The sequence below is a fragment of the Cricetulus griseus genome, chromosome 10, assembly GCF_003668045.3.
Source record: "Cricetulus griseus strain 17A/GY chromosome 10, alternate assembly CriGri-PICRH-1.0, whole genome shotgun sequence".
NCBI classification, from domain to species: Eukaryota; Metazoa; Chordata; class Mammalia; order Rodentia; family Cricetidae; genus Cricetulus; species Cricetulus griseus.
Genome location: NC_048603.1, coordinates 22128818 through 22146733, shown reverse-complemented (window position 1 = coordinate 22146733; position 17916 = coordinate 22128818). Strand labels below are relative to the sequence as shown.

At 46.2% G+C, this 17916-nt stretch overlaps 1 protein-coding gene across 1 annotated transcript in view; it reads right to left on the bottom strand.

Moving 5' to 3' along the window:
• Positions 1-17916, bottom strand: part of LOC113837505 (protein tilB homolog) — an 85143-nt gene that overhangs the window by 37623 nt on the left and 29604 nt on the right. The window contains exons 6-10 of the mRNA XM_035449666.1: positions 13441-13632; positions 11858-11935; positions 6968-7033; positions 3534-3603; positions 2833-2928 (exon numbers count right to left, since the gene is read on the bottom strand). Coding sequence (XP_035305557.1) covers positions 2833-2928; positions 3534-3603; positions 6968-7033; positions 11858-11935; positions 13441-13632 — 502 coding nt within the window. The remainder of the gene's footprint in view (positions 1-2832; positions 2929-3533; positions 3604-6967; positions 7034-11857; positions 11936-13440; positions 13633-17916) is intronic.

The following is a 17916-nucleotide window of genomic DNA, read 5'->3' as shown; positions in this document are numbered from 1 at the left end:
CTCTTCCGCACCACCCTTCTTTCCTGTCTACATCTCTGGGCTCATAATTTCAGTTCCCGGCCTCTGACCGGTTCTTTCCACAGAGCTCAGGGCTGTCTAAGAATTCAGCTAGATGCCCCATGGCATTTATTATTTAAAACCACTACATGAGACTATGACCTGCCTCCCTCCTTCAGAGTCCCCCCCCTCCGATATGACGCCGGGATACGCCTGTTAGTTAAAGAATCTTTGACTTTCCTGCATCTTTTTTTGGCATCCCCTCAGAGGTGACTCATCACCTGTCTGGCGCCTCCCAACGGGGCTCCCTCACGGCAAAAGCTTCTCACTTCTTTGTTTTCTGAGTCAATTTTTCCACCTTTTGGTTCTTAACCCACACAGAAGGCAGAATGACTTCCTTAAAATGTTCGTGGGGCTGGGAGAATGGCTTAGTTATACAGAGAGTGTGCTGTTCTCGAAAAGGACTTGGTTTCAGCCAGAAATCCATGTTGAAGACTCACAATTACCTGCAACTCCAGGGGCTCTGACTCCCTCTTCTGGCCACTTTGGGCTCTGCACCCATGTGTGAGCCTTTGTATGTGTGTGAGCTCGTACCATTTAAAACAAAACAAAACAAAACAAAATAAAAAAACATAGGTTTTAATGCCTGTTGAAGAGCTATCGGTGGCTTCCCTTGGCTCCTGGACTAATACCCGTGTTCCTTGTTATAGCCCAGAACACTGCAAAAGCAGCTTCTACCAGCATTTCTGGCATCTTCTTACTACTTCATTCATCATGTTTCATTATTCTAGATTTTTCTCTCATGCAGTAGTCTCACTCCCATCAGCTTGTTTTTACTTGCTTTCCTGTCTACTTAACACATCATCTTTACATGCCTGGATCAAACATATCAATGACGTGTCAGTTTAAATGTTGTCTGCGTTACTATCACTTCAAAGAGACGGTATGGCCGAGGCAACTCATAAAAGGAAGCGTTTAACTGGGAGCTTGCTTACAGTTTCAGAGTGTTAGTCCACATCCTCAGGGCAGGGAGCGTGGCAGCATACAGGCACAGACATGGCACTGGAGAAGTACCTGAGAGCTACTTCCTGATCTCTAGGCCAAGAGAGACACTGGACCTGGTGTGGGTTCCTGAAATCTCAAATCCCACCGGCGCCCCAAGTGACACACTTCCTCCCACAAAGCCATGTCTACTGCAACAAGACCACACCTTCTAACCCCGTTAGTCCTTTCAAACAGCTACACTCCCTGGTGACCAAGTGTTCAAATATGTGAGCCTCTGGGGGGCTGTTCTTATCCAGACCACCACACGCCATGTTTTTATGGCTGCCTTTCTTGATCCTTCCATCTGCAAGGGCTCGTCACACGCCTTCAGTCAGCCCTCTCAGTCTGATTGTCTGTTCTGTCTTCTGCATGGTTCCTAGCTCCACCGAAGACAATCTTTTCTGTTTAACTGTTTGTGGCCTCTTGCTTCGTTCATCACCTGGCTGCCCGTATGCACTCGCCACCCTGACAAGGGAAATCCAGGGGGAGCCCGTATTCTACCCGGATTTACCCAGGAGCTGCTTCCCTGGTTTTCCCAACACAGCCACAGTAAGAAATCTGCATCAAGAGTGATGCTTCCATCTGAGGTCACCGGTGGATTCTTTCCTGTGTGCCCTGGCTCTGTTTTCCTCCCCTCTCTGACGTCAATCCTCTGCTGCAGCCACACAGAATCACCTGGCAGTCACATGTGTGCTTCACCTTTCTTGTCCCCTTGCCATTTAGAGGCTCTGTCTGCCATGAATCACAGCCAACCGACCCTTCAAGATTGGCCACGCAACTTATTTATTGCATCGGTCAGTAACGTCACTATTTCTAGCATGTGCCTCCGTGGTTGTTTTTCTCAGGCTGTGACAAAGTTAGATACTCATAATCATGCCTCCCAATTAGAATCATTAGAGATACAGAGTTTCTTATTCATCTTTTAGCCAGCAGCTGACAGCAGGCAGGTATTCAATGCAATACATGTTCTGAACTGAATCAACTTGACCCATGCCATTCGGAAATATAAATAGAACGTCAACTACTTTCCCCCTAATGAATAAAGTTTAAGGAAGAAATAACAAGTTTTATATTATTTTTAAAAAGCTGTATTATCAACATCACAGAATGCTATTTATCACGTGACTTTTGTTCTCCTTCTTATTCTTAAAACTCATACAAACTGGAAGCCTGGAAGTGGTGGTAACTTTTCCAAAGCTGTTAACTATTAAGATGAACATTTAGAGAGCAAAAGCAGTGTCTTTAGAGAACCAAGGCCAGCTAGAGTCCTGCACAGCAGCAGACAGGATCGTTGGGACCAGTCTCACTTAGAAAGACCATGTGGTCTGTCACTCCAAGTGCTACCCAGACTCTGGTCTGCAGAAGTGATCAGATTGAAAGGATGGGCCAGTCATCTTGGACCTCAGTTACACCCCAGTCTGAGAAATTTCTCCTGAGAGGCCTAAGTTTTCCTACCTGAGCAGATGTGAGAGTATTTCTGGTTTTCTCAACTAAGGGCACCCTAATCAGAAGTCATCATTAAGGCCAGGTGGTGGTAGCGCACACCTTTAATCCCAGCACTCGGAAGGCAGAGGCAGGTGGATCTCTGTGAGTTCGAGGCCAGCCTGGTCTACAAGAGCTAGTTCCAGGACAGGTTCCAAAGTTACACAGGGAAACCCTGTCTCAAAAAGAAAAAACAAACCAACAAACAACAACAACAAAAGAAGTCCTCATTATCCCTAACAAGTCACAGTCCTTCAAAGCCCAGCACACTCAGACTGGAGATTTGTCCAAATGCCATTTTTTTCCTACCTTGGGCATGGAGATGAGCAGGTGTCCTGTTGTCTGAGACCGTTTAGCAGAGCTGCTGTCGGGCTGTACCTCTGCAGAAAGGGCGAGCTGGAATGGCTGGAGAGGAGAGAACAAGGGGCCGTGGAGAAAACGGGCATGTTAACACAAAGGCCCATCTCAAGGGGCATTTCCACTACAAATTCATCACGCACTGTTAAATTGAGAGAGCTGTTTAGATGCATCAAAATATACTATATAGGCTGTTCTAGGTATGCATGAACTGTGTTATCTGGGTTTATGGACAATCTAAAGAGTACTCAACAGCTACAATCAGTGAGATCTCCAGGAGTCCATTTAGGGTGGAAGGGTCATTTTTAGATAAAACATCAATATATGTCTATTTTAATGTCTCTCTGAGCTAACCCAAATGAATGCTCAGAATCAGAAAAAACATACGATTTCAAAATGATAAAATTTTGGTTTCCATGAATGAACTCACTGACCTCTTAGAATGGGCGTCCATTTGAACTTTATGGCCATGGTATGAACTTTGGAAGACTACAGTGCACCAGTTGCAGGTTTAAAGCATTCGTATTCCCGAAATACAAGAGGGTAACAGCCATTCCCATCTACCATCCCTTAGGAGATTATATATATATGGACCACACAGTTTAGGTCAAGACATATATTTAAAATGACCAATGTTCCATGGTTATGCCTACCTTTCCTTTGACCATTACTCGAACGTAAGTTGGCTGCACGTCAACCTCAATCAACGATGTATCCATGTACCTTCAAAATTAAGCATGCACCATCTAGTAACTGTCAAAAAACACACATTCAGCCCAAAGAAGTAAAACATGGAAGTGTGCACCCCAGACCACTTTAGATGAAGAAAGTTTTAAATGGACACACCAAACTGGTCCCAAAATGCTGGCCTTGAAGATTCCTGGTCCAGAGGAGATTCAGTATATCAGCAATTTCATTTTTAGACATACAAGTACACTTGGCATTGATTGCCCCTAGCCCGAAAATATCTGAGGTCTGAAATACCAGAGGTTTGCAAAACAAAAATGGTTTGTCATACTCTTCCATGAATATTTTATTTCAAGCCCCTACTATTTCAGCAGCCGGAATGCTGCATCCACCACACTCCGGGCCAACGGGGCCACCAACTCTGCTTTTCCGGTGCCCTGCAGCTGTTCCACAGGTGCATTGGACCTGCCCTGGTGGGACGGGAGCTTCTCCCCCCGGAAGGTACAAGCGGCTAAGGCCGGGCTGTTCTTCTTTCCTGGCCAAGAGTGAACAGCTAGATTCTGCACCACATGTTAAAATAAGTTTAGTCAAGTAACTGTATTTTAAAAGCTGATTGTGAATGTAAGAACAGGACAATGATTCAAAACTCACAAATATTAAGAGGGCGTGGGGGGGAGGGGCTGCGGTGGGGACTTTGGAGTCAGTCACATAGGTTTGTGAGGAATTCACTCCTCTGATTCTGGCTTCAGGGCCTTGGACCACATTCCCAAGCTCCTGCCCAGCCTGTTTCTCCCTGTGTACAGTGAAGAGCGTCCTGCACTCTCAAAGGGCTCTGAAGGCACAGTTCCTTAGACTGTTCATGTTAATGACGGATTATGTCATCAGCTCCTACGTTATAATGACAAAAAGAGGACCTGAGTCCTCCCCATGCTTGGGATTCTCAAGGGTTTCCCGCTCCTGCCATCAAGGCATTTGTCTGGTTTCTTTACAGAGCAAACTACTTCTCACCTCCCAGTTTTCATGGCTCGGGGCAACAAGTTCCACTGGCCACCCCACACTGCCAGCCACCGGTCTCACCCTGATATTCTGTGTCCCTTACGTAATCCCTTCTAAGGTACTCTCCTACCTAGAGCCTTTTCTCCCTCTGTAGTTACTCACGAGGAGTCTGACCGCTTGGTCCCCATGTCCTCTGCTGGGGTTGAAGATAAAAGAGAGTTGTAACTATGTGGAACATGCTGGTGACAATCTCCTCAGGCCTCCCACGGCGGGAGGGGGGCACGCTGTAAGTGGCTTTTTAATAAATCATAATGAATGGATTGAAGTTCATACATAGTCTCAAGTGCTGACAAACTCAAAAAAAAAAAAATGAGAAGGACTGAAAAAGGTGAAATGATGAATATTTACCCCCAAAACAATAACACCAGAAATGGAGGCTGGAGCATTGTAAGAACAGAGGGTATGAAATCAGTAAGGGAAAGATGGGGTTTCCTTCAAAGGCAGGGAGGGTCGGGCCGAGAGTGGAGAAGGTGGGAAAGAGCACGGCGTGAGAAGAAGGAAAGCCTGTAAGACTAACCCCACTCGGTGCAGCCACAGCAAAAACAACACAAATGCCCAGAAACTGAAAGTAACCAATACACGGTAAACCCACCCGATGGAATAGCATGAAGCCATGAAAAGGAAGGACGTCGGAACACTTGGAACACGCAGCACAAACGGGTGAACCGTGAAGGCGCGGAGGCCATGCACTGTGTGACTCCACCTATGCAAAGGTTCCAGAGCGTGCCCATTTCAAGATAATAGAACTTACTTTTGCGGTTACCATGGGGAGGAAGTGGGGACTGCTCCAGAGATTCGGGGTTGCGGTGACAACGTCTAACGGTTAAACAACGCTGTGAATTTACCCAGTGCTAGTGAATGGCGTACTCTGAAGTGTCCTGACATGGTCGTGTGACGTTGTGTGGCATTTTGCCGCAATTATAAAAGCAAAGTTGGAGGAAGACCTAAGCGGGTTGGTTATGTTCTGGCTTCTCCAATTATTGTTTACTGTGGCAAAAGTCACTCTCTGAAAACACACCTTCTCCTAGATCAGCATAGTCTCTCTCCCCTCACACAGCTACTGCAAAATCAAACGAAACACAGAACATGAAAGAAGCCACTAACTATACACAGGCTATGCCGGAGCTTTCAGGGACATGCTCATGGGCTCTGTTATTGTCACTCACTCACTGCATCTGTGGGCCTCCTGATGGGCTCTGGCTACAGTGTCCGGTACTGGAGACATGCAGGCCAAGCAACGTTTCTTCTTTGACCTCGGAGTTTAAAAAACACAGGGAAATCTACACTTTGCCACAGCGCAAGCAAAGAGCCAGGAGTGGAGGGAAGTTCTGGGAAAGGGCAGGGCCTGTTGTTCTCAGACCGTGGGCAGAGTCCTCCCTCATAAGGTGAAATCTCATCAGAGGCTGAAGGACAGAGACAGTGACGAAGACACAGGCACAGGGCAGTGGGATCCGATGGAATGAGCAGCACAATGACCAGAGGTCACCGGGGCATCCATCCACATCTAACTCTGTCAAGCAGTGAGGTGGAGTGACCTTGATAACTTCAGATTTGTGTTACAGGAAGGGTACCTTTAGAGGAGAGATTTAACAACTCTACTGTGGCCACGGGGGCAATCGGTCACCTTGCCACTGTAGTCATTCCTGTCCACTGGGATAAAGTACAACTAAGAACCCGTCATAGTGTGGGGATGGGGAGCTCAGAGCATCGTGTCTCTTGGTGATCAAGGGCTCCAAGGTAGAATGAGGAGGAGAAGGCTGACCATCTACAGATCATTATTATGTCACAACATTTTGTAAAGCAAAGAGGGCTGTCAAAGAAAGCAAAGGAACAGTCCTAGAGCAAAGGGCACTTTTGAGACCTGAGCATCAGAAATATCACTGAGACTCATTTCAGCTCTGCCTGCATGATGCCAGAGTCCATAGCCATGGGCTGTGGGGTCATCGGCTTCCCTTTTTCACCTTTGTGCGTTTAAATTTACAGTGATGGATGTAGAGATGGTTCAGTGGCTAAGAGCACTTGTTACTCTTGCAGAGGACCTGGGTTCAGGTTCCCAGAACAATGGCTCATGACCACCTGTGGACTCCAGCTCCAGGGACTCCAGTAACCTATGTTGTCTCCGTGGGCACCAGACATGTATACAGTGTGCATATATTCATATAGGCAAGCATCCATACATATAAAATAAAAAGAAATCTTTTTAGAAAACACCACAGTGAATACTCTCTCTCATTAAAACAGCAAACTGACTTCCATTTCTATGTTTCAGAACTCAAGGGGTTGCTACCTAGGAAGAGATCTGATAGGAGGGCCATGGGAATGAATGTATAATAAAATACTTTACCTATAGACGGCCAGGTCCAGGATGATCTGGTTGTTTTTCTCATCATCTTTCAAAGAGAAATCAAGTCTATAAAGGACACATGGGGGTGGGGGAGGTGGCTTTAGTACATTGTGAAGATAACCCCATCATATAACCAAAAGTAAAAGACAACTGGTATATAAAAACCCTCCATGCCAATCTTACTTTGCTAATTAGACAATAAGACATCTGTGCTAATTTAAATTTTTAAAAGAAGCCTAGGTAGCCTATTGACAGACTACCCTTGCTGACTTTGTTGACGTGAGAGTTTTGGGAGGTAAATTATATGCAAAGCACTTCCTTTGGTTTGGTGCAGGGATGGAGACACCTGGTGGCTGAAGTGCTCTTTTCCACTTTTGAGTTTGCTAGAGCCCAACGAGAGCCTGGATATCCTTCTGGGGATGGCAATGCTGCCTCTGTGTGCTGTGCTTCCAACACCCCATTCCTCAAGTCCCTGGCAGCCTTCCTTCTATTTCCTTGCCATATTTTCTCATCTGCTTTCGTGTTGTGCGTCCCCCTTTTTATCCTGGGAAAGGCTGAGACACAGCCAGTGACTTAGGACATATTTTTTAAGATCTGCTAAAGGTACGGAGTTTCATGATGATAGAGATACTCAGAGAGGAGGAACAGGAACCTGGATGGGCAAGAGCCAAAGACCCTGACCCTTCAACCACACTCCCTGGCTGAGTCCTCATTAGAACTGCTACATAGGCAGCATAACCCACAGAATTACTTGGTCGGTTTCACTCTGAGTGACTCACTTATTGAGCTGTAATTGGTAAAAACCCGTCAGCATTAAACAATATACACTAGATTGTTTGGAAAACACAAATTAGCCTCTAAACTTCGTTATTCCCTTCCGGTCTGCTGTGGCAAGGACTCTTATGTTCCCAACAATCTAATCGTGCAAGGTTTCTTCGGGGTCTCAAACAAGCCCTTCCTGCAGGCCTTATCTCTTGGGAGCCTTCTGTGTGCTGGCCCCTCTGCTTCGCTTGCCTAGCCCACAGACCTATAGTCAGCTGATTTGAACTCTCTTCCTGTGTAACTTCAAACTAGTTTCAGAGGGTCTTTGATTTCCTGGGTTGAGGATCACAACAAAAGTCCCTACAGCTTTCCCTTGATCTCTAGTAACGGAACCTCATGAAGCACGTGGCTACGCAGACTAAAGACACCGTTTCCTATCCTCCCTTGAGCCAAGGTTAGGACGTACGAAGGAATGTGTTGTAGGCCCTTCCCAGGAATTTCCCTTAAAAATCAGTCCTTCCCTGGCCGATTCCCTTATTCAGCTGAGAATAACAGGTGATGCTCACGCATGAATCATGGAGACTACTTATCAAGCTTGTAATTAATTGTCTATCAAACTTATAATCATCTAGGCAAAAGGTAACATTGACCCACTCTAAGACAGAAGTGAAGGAGTTGATGCGTAGCTGGTCTCTGATACTAAGGAAATAAAAAGTATATGGTGATCATTGATAAAAGCCAAGGAGAGGAGAATCAGGAATCAAGAGATTTGAGCTTTAGCACCAACGGGTAGATAACTATCACTGAGACGAAGACCATGGAGGGCGAGCATGCTGGGGAGTTGAGAGCAGCAAGCAGGAAAATAGAAAGAAGTTGTTCTTTTCCAGCCATGTGTACCAACACCACCTAGCTGACTGAATATCGAAGCCTTGGACTCAGGGGCGAGGCGGGGACCTGTTATGAGTGGTATGAACACTGTGGTAAAAGCTACAGGATTTATTTTTAATTATTTATTTTTGTCACATTTAAAGTTTGTTCATATGATATATTTTTACTATATTCTTTTTGTCTCCCCCTAAGTCCTCCCAGATTCTCCCCACCTCCCTGTCTAGCAAACCTCATGTTCTCTCTCTCTATCTCAAACAAAACAAAACAAAACAAGACAAACAACAGCAGCAAAAGCATGGAGTCCATTTTGTGTAGGTTAAGTATTCCTGTGCTTGGGCCTTTCCTGGGGTGAGGCTGATATACCCCCTGTCACTCCACCTGCTCTCCCAGCAGATACCAGAGCTTCAAGATTAGGGGAGGGACCCTGTGCCCACTTTCCCTTCTCTGTGCTGGGAAAAGGCATATGATGAAGGCATATCAAAAAGGATTTGATGAAGTCCTGGCCCAGAAAACATAAGGGAAAAAAACAGCTGAGAAACTTCCTCTAAAGCCCATGGAAGCAGAGGATCCACCCAGGCATAAGAGCAAAAGGAACAGCTGCTTTTCCAAGGAAGGGTTCTCTGCTGGATCCAAATTCCCAAGGTAGAGTACGGTGAGGCCTGGGCTTTGCATGTTCACTGTGCAAATGATGGGGCTAAGGATGTCTTTGGATAATGCAATATTCATGAAGAAAAGCAAAGAGCCAGGCAGTGAGTTCAAGGTCAGCCAGGTCAGCTCAGGAACAGAGCGAGTTCCAGTGCAACAGAGAGAAACCCTGCATTGAAACCCATTCCCCCCCCAAAAAAAAAAGAGGAAGAAGAAATGCACAGTAAAAAGTCAGAGACTGTATGCTGACAAGTCTGCTAAGAAATTTGGCTATTGCTTGGGGCAGAGAAGCAGAAGCTGACAGTCGTGTTTGTATTAAGAATAAAGTTATTGAAATCTGCCTCTATGTTCGTGCCACTGGTCCAGTGGAGAGAAGTTCTGTGGGAGAGCACGAGTCGCTGAGAAGCTAAGCCTCTGATGGTAAGAGAAGCTGAGTCAGTGAGCCAGCAAGGGAGTTCAGCCATCGTAAAAGGAGAATAGTGTCCACTGCAGTAAACAGAAGATGCTGGGTTGATTCCGTATTTTCAGTGAAGAAACAAGGTCTTTGGTTAGGGCTATGGGAACATAAGGCAGTGTTGGAGGTGAGGAGGAAGAGGGGTGACCCCTACCTGCAAGGGTCTGAGAGGATGCTCATCAGGACAGAACAGGGCAAACAGTGGACTTGAGCCCTGTGGCCTTGCAGGTGCACAAGGAGCAGCAGGTAAAGGTGGAAACGTCACTCACTGCCCACAGAGCAGGAGGGATGCTCAGGATTAAACAACGCCTGGATGGACGTGTGAGTTGGTGAGGACGGACAGAGGGAAAAGAGGGAGCTGAAGACTCTTCTGACGATGAGTTTCTGTGAGGGATCAGGAGGAGAACACAGTGTCGGGATCAAAGCTAGAGATCGAGTGGGCTCCTGTGTGAATGGAGCCTGTGACTTGGAGTGGACGGAGTCTACGGCACTGGAGACCACGTTCAGTGAGTTGATGAGGTTAAGGCTCAGGACATGGGCTACTGATGGCAGCCAAGTAGAGGGATGTGACCAGGATCTTGTGGCTGAGCTCGGGGGACAGAGATACGTGAAAAGTCACCAGGACTGAGGACGGGGTTGGCGAGGCAGAGAAATGGGGGTCTAAGTGCTAGTCCCCCCATGAACTGAGAGGGGGGTAGTTGGGGACTGACTGGGGTTATGTAGAAGACTAAGAAGAAAGGATGACCATCCCACAGGGGCTGGGGGATTTTAGGGAAAGGGAGTCAGATGGGCTGCGGGAGTTGCTGAGGGCTAGAGCTTTACCTGGGGTTGGTGGAGAGAAACAAGGGGGTCAATGGTGGAAGACTGGTATTAGTCACTGGACATAGATACAAAGAGCCTGGAGGAATGGGTGGTCCTGATGATGGATCTGTAAGATCCAGAAAAGGCAGGTGGGTGGCTGACAGGACAGACGGAAGGGAAACGGGGATAGCTCTGAGGGTATCTAACTCTCATGAGGACAGATGACCCAGTCCACGAAGGAGGAGGGATGTCCACGGAATAGAGGGCTAGAGGGCAGTAGGGAGTAATCTCTTCATAGAGAACTGGCTTTGGGGCAGGTAGGGTACTTAGTGTGGTGGGAAGATCGGTGCTCTGTCCAAGAATATGTCCCCGTTGAAGCTGAAGACAGAGTAGCTTCCCCTGGGGCTTTCAGGCTCTGTGAAAGCAGCGCCCGTCATGTCCACGGCCACACCAGCAGTACCTAGTCTCGTGTCTGGAGCCGTATTCCTGTCTGCTGGATGAAAAGGGGGCATGCCACTCGAGAGACTGGAGTCTCCATCATGGAAATCATCACATTGGGACAGTGTGTACAAGTCCCTATGGCTGGCATAAAGAGATGCTATTCTGTGGGCCCAGCATGCTTTCCATGAAGATGAGTGACGCCTGGAATGACTCTAGATTGTCTTTGCTGTGTAATGACACAGCAAATGAAATGGTGTCAATAAACGGGTTTTGAGTAATGAAATGAAGCTAATGAGATTTAGTCCATAGGCTTGTCATCTGTATTGTGATTGTAAAAGGCGCTATGGGTGTGCTTTCTCGTTCTCAGCTTTCAGACAGACAGACAGACAGACAGACAGGGTGGCTCAGGTATTCTGAGACATGAGGATTTCCAGGTTTTCCTCTCTCCCTGACTGAGGTATTTATAGCAGTGCCTTTCCTTCGCTTTTGAGTGCTCTGTAGATGTGTTCCAGGGGAAAATGTAGACATAACGGAGACTCTTCGGTGTTCTCCGACAGATTGCTCGTGACAGAATTTCAGAAATTCATAAACACGGCAGTGATGCGGTGACAGTTTTCAGGCATAAAAACTGTATATGGTCCAAGATTTCATGGGATGCATAAGTAACTCAGATTTCCATATGTCAGGATCGTTTTCTAGAAACCGGGAGAATTACGCGATAGAAATAATCAGAGATGCCTGGCTCCTAACCGTGCACAAAATGACATGCCTGTTACACTCATCAAACTCATCCCCAGTGGTCAACATGCTCTCCTCAGAGCGAGCCTGTCACGGGGGCCACAGTGGTGTGTGCTGTGCGCACTAGGGCCACCCCAGGGTCCCCACTTCTCCTCACATACTTGGCTTCGTTGACATTCAGCACTTTCCCATCTTCAGTGACCAAAGTCCGGGGTGGTTTCACTTTCTTCTTGTTTCCACTTAAGGTTGAGGGCGATGGGAGAGACCAGGGCACAGCAGCAGTCGGGGAAAACGAAGTGAGTATAAAAATTACTGATACATCTTTGTAAAATACTTTAAGAAACTTAATCAGGCATTTGTCAGTATACTCACGGCTCACTTCCAGAGTCAGACCTCTTAATTCTAAAATCGAGCCAAGTTTTACATGGCTACAGTGGTGTCTCCAAAGCAAAAAAAAAAAAAAAAAAAAAAAAAAAAAAAAAAAAAAAAAAAAAAAAAAATGTGACCAAGACAATTTGCCAGAGAATTTGAATTGGGGAAGTAAATTCCCTTTCATGAAATACTCATGAATATTTAAATGAGTCTATTTTATGCATGATTTACCCAGATAACTGTCAATTCTCCACGCGCATGTATGGAAACGGCTGCTTTAGTTAAAATTACAATTTTTGAAATACAAGTGAAATCTACCCCGCGGAAATAAAAACACTAGTGTATATGGGATGTGTAAACTGACAGTTCTTATGGCAGGCATCGTTTGCAGTGGCAAGTCCAGAATTGCTAAGAACGTCTATCAAAGCGGGGCTGATTGGCTCCATGGTGGCACACAACGTTGAGAAGCACCTCACAGCTGTTAAAAACACATTTGCCTTTTACACACTGATGCAAGAAAATGGTGGTGGTGTGTTCAGCAAGCAAAGATACACCGTGGATGTTTACTTTTTTTGTGCAGAGCTGGGGATTGAATCAAGGGGTGCATGCATGCCAGGAAAATGCTGGACCACTAAACGTGGTGTTTTTAGTCGTCTCTCTACTTGGTTTCTTGCTTTCTACTGACAAGCACAGGGAACATTGCTTTTCATTCATCTCATTGCCATGCAGACAACTATTTCAGAGCTCACTGATGACATTCTCAAGCTCTCAAATCCCAAGACTGTGACATGTTTTACATACTAGAGTTCAACACTGACATGGAGTGGGAAGAAACAGAGCCTATTTATGAAAAGGTGCAGGTGACAGAGCATTGCTTATGGACCCTAGAAATTAAGAAGTTGTGAAATGACATCTAGACTCTTCAAAGTGGCATCACACTGTGAAATGACAGGGCAAGTTGTACCGTGAGAGTAAAAAGCCTAATGAAACTAACTCTAATTCTTCATTTTACAGAACAGACTTGCAGAAATCCATTCATCCCATTAAACAGTCTTCTCCTTCGAGGCCTAGGTTGTATTTCTAACCTAGGCCATGCTATTTCTAGATATGTGTAAAGCAACTAAAAAGAGATAAAACAAAATCCCATCAAAATGTCAGGATCCATGCTGTTCTAAACTTGTATTTTACGTCAATAGAAGTTAACCCATAAAATTCAATGGAAACACGATGTTTGGAAAGGCCAGATTTGTGGGTGACACAGACCAGTGGTTTGGCACAGACCAACAAGGTAAAACATATACAATCATGAACATACAGTCCAGGAGAGAGAGTGCCATCTCTTCAATCACAGTGGGGAATAAAGGGAAAATACCTTGATTTTTCCTCGGCTTCACGCTGTTTTTCCATGTGTCTCAGAGTTTCCAATCTAGATTCAGGTGTGAACAGACAGGGCTTGTTCCAGAACGCCATGTCATCCTCAGTCTCATCCGGTTTCTTTGTGCTGTGTTCCTCTCCTTGTGTATCTGGTACCTGGAGATGGTCTTCATTCTCCATGGAAGACGGGCTAGGGCAAAGAAAACAGATGCAGAGCCCGTGAGCCCGAGAATGGACACAGGAACTTCCTCTTAAACCAGGTACTTCCCCTGTTAACATCATGTCTGAGAGTGACGAGTGTCCTTGGGAGTTCACATGAACCAGGCTGGAGGAGATCATTGCCTCGGCACCAGGACAGACAGATCCTCCTCCTCTGTGTTTCAACCACCGCAGTGTCCAGTCTGAGTGTACGCTCGCCCAGTGCATGCAAGCCATCTTGGGAGCTCTATAAACAGCAGAGATTCCTGAGCCATCACCAGACCTTGTTCACAGAACCTGGGGGGAACCGGGGGAAACCGGGGGTCCCCACCGTGTCTTATAGTGTTGTGTCCAACAAGAGAGGGACCCCAAGGCTTCAAAGAGCCACAACACCCAAATGCAAGTACAAGGAGGTTTTTTTTTTTATTTCCAAGGAAAACCATCTACCTGGGGCTTCACTCTGTCGGGAGAAATGAAGCCCTGAACCACAAATGCAAGGTATTTTTAAAGAGCAAAGGAGGGAAGGGGTTCATGAGACCCATGACCTCATGTCTCAAAGTTTCATGCAAAGTTACAAAGTTTTTATACAAGGCTATGGAAAGCTAATAGGTATTGAGCAAAGAAGCTATAACTGCCATTTGTTTTAGGTAGGGGCTGATTAACATGTCCTGTGGTCTAGTGGATTTATGACCAGCAGATCAAGAGGCCATCTAGTTCCCAGTTTTCTTAGAGACACAGTGTTTACACAGTTGGTGATGTGCTGACATTCCCTTTTCTTTTTTGGAACTGCTTGTGGCCTCCTGTCTTGTCTTGTACGCTAGGCTAGCGTCAGAGGTTTCTTGCTTAGTTAGGGTCTTTTTAATTTCTTTATCACAGTAAGAGGACCCGTGGTTCCCTGTGGTGTCCTGTAGGAGGTTCTGATCATCAGCTGAGCGTGGACAACACAGACCGTTGGCAGTTTCCCCACATCCGGCCCCGCCCCTATCACATCAACTCCACTTCTGGCCCCGCCCCATGACGTCATGCCACAAACAGCCCCGCCCTATGACGTCATCCCCCGTCTACACTGAATCCTGGGCCAGACAGACCATGAGACCAGAGAGAGAACAATGCCTGTAACAGACAATAAACACTGGCGTGGGCTCCTCCCCACGCCAGTGGGAGAGAAAACTGTGTTCGACGTGAGCTCATCTAAAGGCATTGGTTCTAGGTGTGACAAATGATTACTGTGCTGGAGAACATTACTTTTAGGTGTGTGACTTGTGTTTATGCTGCGTCTGTTTAACTCTGTGAAGCTGTGATTCTTTGCCTGTCTGAAACACCTGATGGTCCAAGAAAGCGCTGAATGGCCAATAGTGAGGCAGGAGCCAGGACAGGCAGGGCTGGCAGGCAGAGAGAATAAATAGAAGCAGAACTGAGCAAGGGAACAAGGAGAGGCGGATGTCAGGCAGGGGTCAGCCACGCAGCCACCCAGCCACCCAGCCACGGAGTAAGAATGAAGGAAAGATATACAGAAGCAAGGAAATGCAGAAGCCCAGAGGCAAAACATAGATGGAATAATTTAAGTTACAGAAAGCTGGCAAACGCCAGGCTAAGGCTGGGCATTCGTAACTGAGACTATGCCTCCGTGTGTGATTTTCTGGGAGCTGAGTGGTGGACCCTCTGAAAAGGACAAAAAGTAAGAAAAGAGTAAAACACTAACGATGTTGCTCAGTACTTGTTAGGTTTGGGAGCTGTTAATGAAAAATTCTCATTTAGTTGATCTCCAGGAAGAACACTATTTTATAAAGGCATTGAAGGGACAAAATTACTGAAATTTAGATACTACAGGCAGAAAATAGAAAAGGGTTCCGCTTGGATTTCTCTACATTGTTATAAACTGCAACTATTTCAATGAAAAAAAAACAATGAAACTAACTGAAAGGAAGGGCTTTGCCCCTAGAGCTGAAACATCGAACCTACAGTAACATTCTATGACAAATGGTGAATTATCACTGGAATAATTAGCTCCATTCTTTTTTTTTGGTTTTTTCCAGACAGGGTTTCTCTGTGTAGCTTTGGAGTGTATCCTGGCACTCGCTCTGTAGACCAGGCTGGCCTCGAACTCACAGAGATCCGCCTGCCTCTGCCTTCCAAGTGCTGGGATTAAAAGCATGAGCCACCAACGCCTGGCAATTAGCTCCATTCTTAAGATAACTTTTTCCCATAAAGTGACTAGTTGCCTTACTTTCACCCTTTAGAATCTAAAACTTAAAAAATGCTTACAAAAGCGTCAGAGACAACCTCTGTCCTCACTTTTAGGAGTTCCAGAAGAGGGCCAAACTACACAACTGTCACATATATGCAGAGTGCCCTGGTCATTCTCATGAGTGCTCGATGGTTATTGGTTCAGTCTCTGAGAGCCCCTGTGAGCCCAGGTTAGGTGACTGTGTGAGCCTCCCTGTGGTGCCCTGGCCGTCTGGCACCTACACTCCTTTTCCCTGGTCCAGGCCAAAATCTGGTCACAGGAGATGGCCTTTTTGGGCTAGTTTTCCCGTATTGTGACTCTTTTACTGGCTACTGGGACCCTACTCCTCACACTGGGTCACCTTGTCCAGTCTGAATACTCGGGGAAGTGCTGAGTCTTACTGCAACTTGATATGCCATGTTTTATTGATACTCACAGGAGACCTGCCCTTTCCTGGATGGAGATGGAAGAGGAGAGGGTTGGGGGATGGGAAGGGAGGCTGCAGCCAGGATGTAAAATAAATAAACGAATAAAAATGGTTTTTTTAAAAAAAAAAAAAACCTCTACTTGTGAAAGACTAATACTACTATTCTGCTACATGAACAGAGCAATAAATGACTCCTAGTGACATGTTGCCCACAGATGAGTGCACTGCTCTCCCAACATCAGAAACACTTCTTGCAGCAGATGGTAAATAATACAGGGATCCATAGCTAGACAATGTGCTCAGAGTGAGCGACTTTGGCGCTTTCAGTCCTAAATGGGATGTCTTATCAAACCTCTCCCCTCCAGGCTCAGGGATCTATGTGGAAGAGGAGGCAGAAAGATTTTAAGGGTCGAGGTAATGAATGATTCCAAGGAAACTCCCATATGCCTGAAGACTGATGACCTCATGAACTCATAGCAACCGTGGAAGCACGCACAAGACCTGCGCAGTTTCAAGCCAGACAAAAATCCCAGCACTGGAAATGGGAGGTGGACACAAAGTCCTACCCCTAACCAGGTCGCCATTTGCCTGTTGGAGAAGGAAACTTGGTTTTCCCCAATGGAGTCACTGAATAAAATAATACAAATCACTGAAAGGAAGTGCTTTGCCCTAGAGCTAAAGTGTCATATAACAACCACACTCCATGGTGGGCTGTGCGCCCTGTGCTGTTGGTCAATACAAATCAGACAGTGTGTGTGTGTGTGTGTGTGTGTGTGTGTGTGTGTGTACACGCTTGTGCTCATACACAAGCTTGTGAGCACTGTTTTTTTGGTCTTGTTAGGGTAGGTAGGGAGAAAGGAAGATATAGAAGGAGTTGGTGAAGAGGACAGACTATCATCAAAAACCATAAAATGAAATTCTCAATAAATAAATAAAATATAGAAAAGATTTTAGAAAAGAAAAGCCAGCAGAAGCACTAGCTAAGTGACTCAAGTCTTCAAAACCAGGCTGAACCCAAATGCACATGGCTGGTGATAAAATGTTGGCGCTCTCTAGAGAACGAAGGAAATTCCACCTTAAGCAGTTCTTTCAATTCGCTCTCCTGTCCCTCTCCCCTCCCACTGGCAGAACCTACCATCGCTGTTCAAGAATAAATTCATTTCTGCTAAGATGCACTTCCAGGCCTTAAAATGTCTACAGTTTAAATAGAACTCGAGACGTCCTTCTAAGCTGAAGGCCCGTATTCCCTCTCCGAGTTCCAATCTGTCTTGGCTCAACTCACAGTTGCTCTTGCCTGGGAGAAAGGCACAGTCTACTCCCACTCTCCTGCCTCGTCTGTTTCTCACCTCTGTGCTGGTCACTATGCCTGCTTAAATCGCCCAGCTGCAAGTTTGGCCTGGGAGGACGGGAAGGAGAAGTAGGTGAGTGTCACCACCCACTTGACCACTGCCCCTGGAACCTTCTGGTGCTGCCCCTCTGTCCAGACAAGAGGCTTCTCCCTTCCTGGGGGCTCAGTCATTTTCAGAGACACCACAAGAGTTCTCCAACCACACTGTTCCCTGATGACGTGGTCAAGATGCTTGGTTGATCCTTTGAGGACACCTCCCGAGTGTCTGACACAG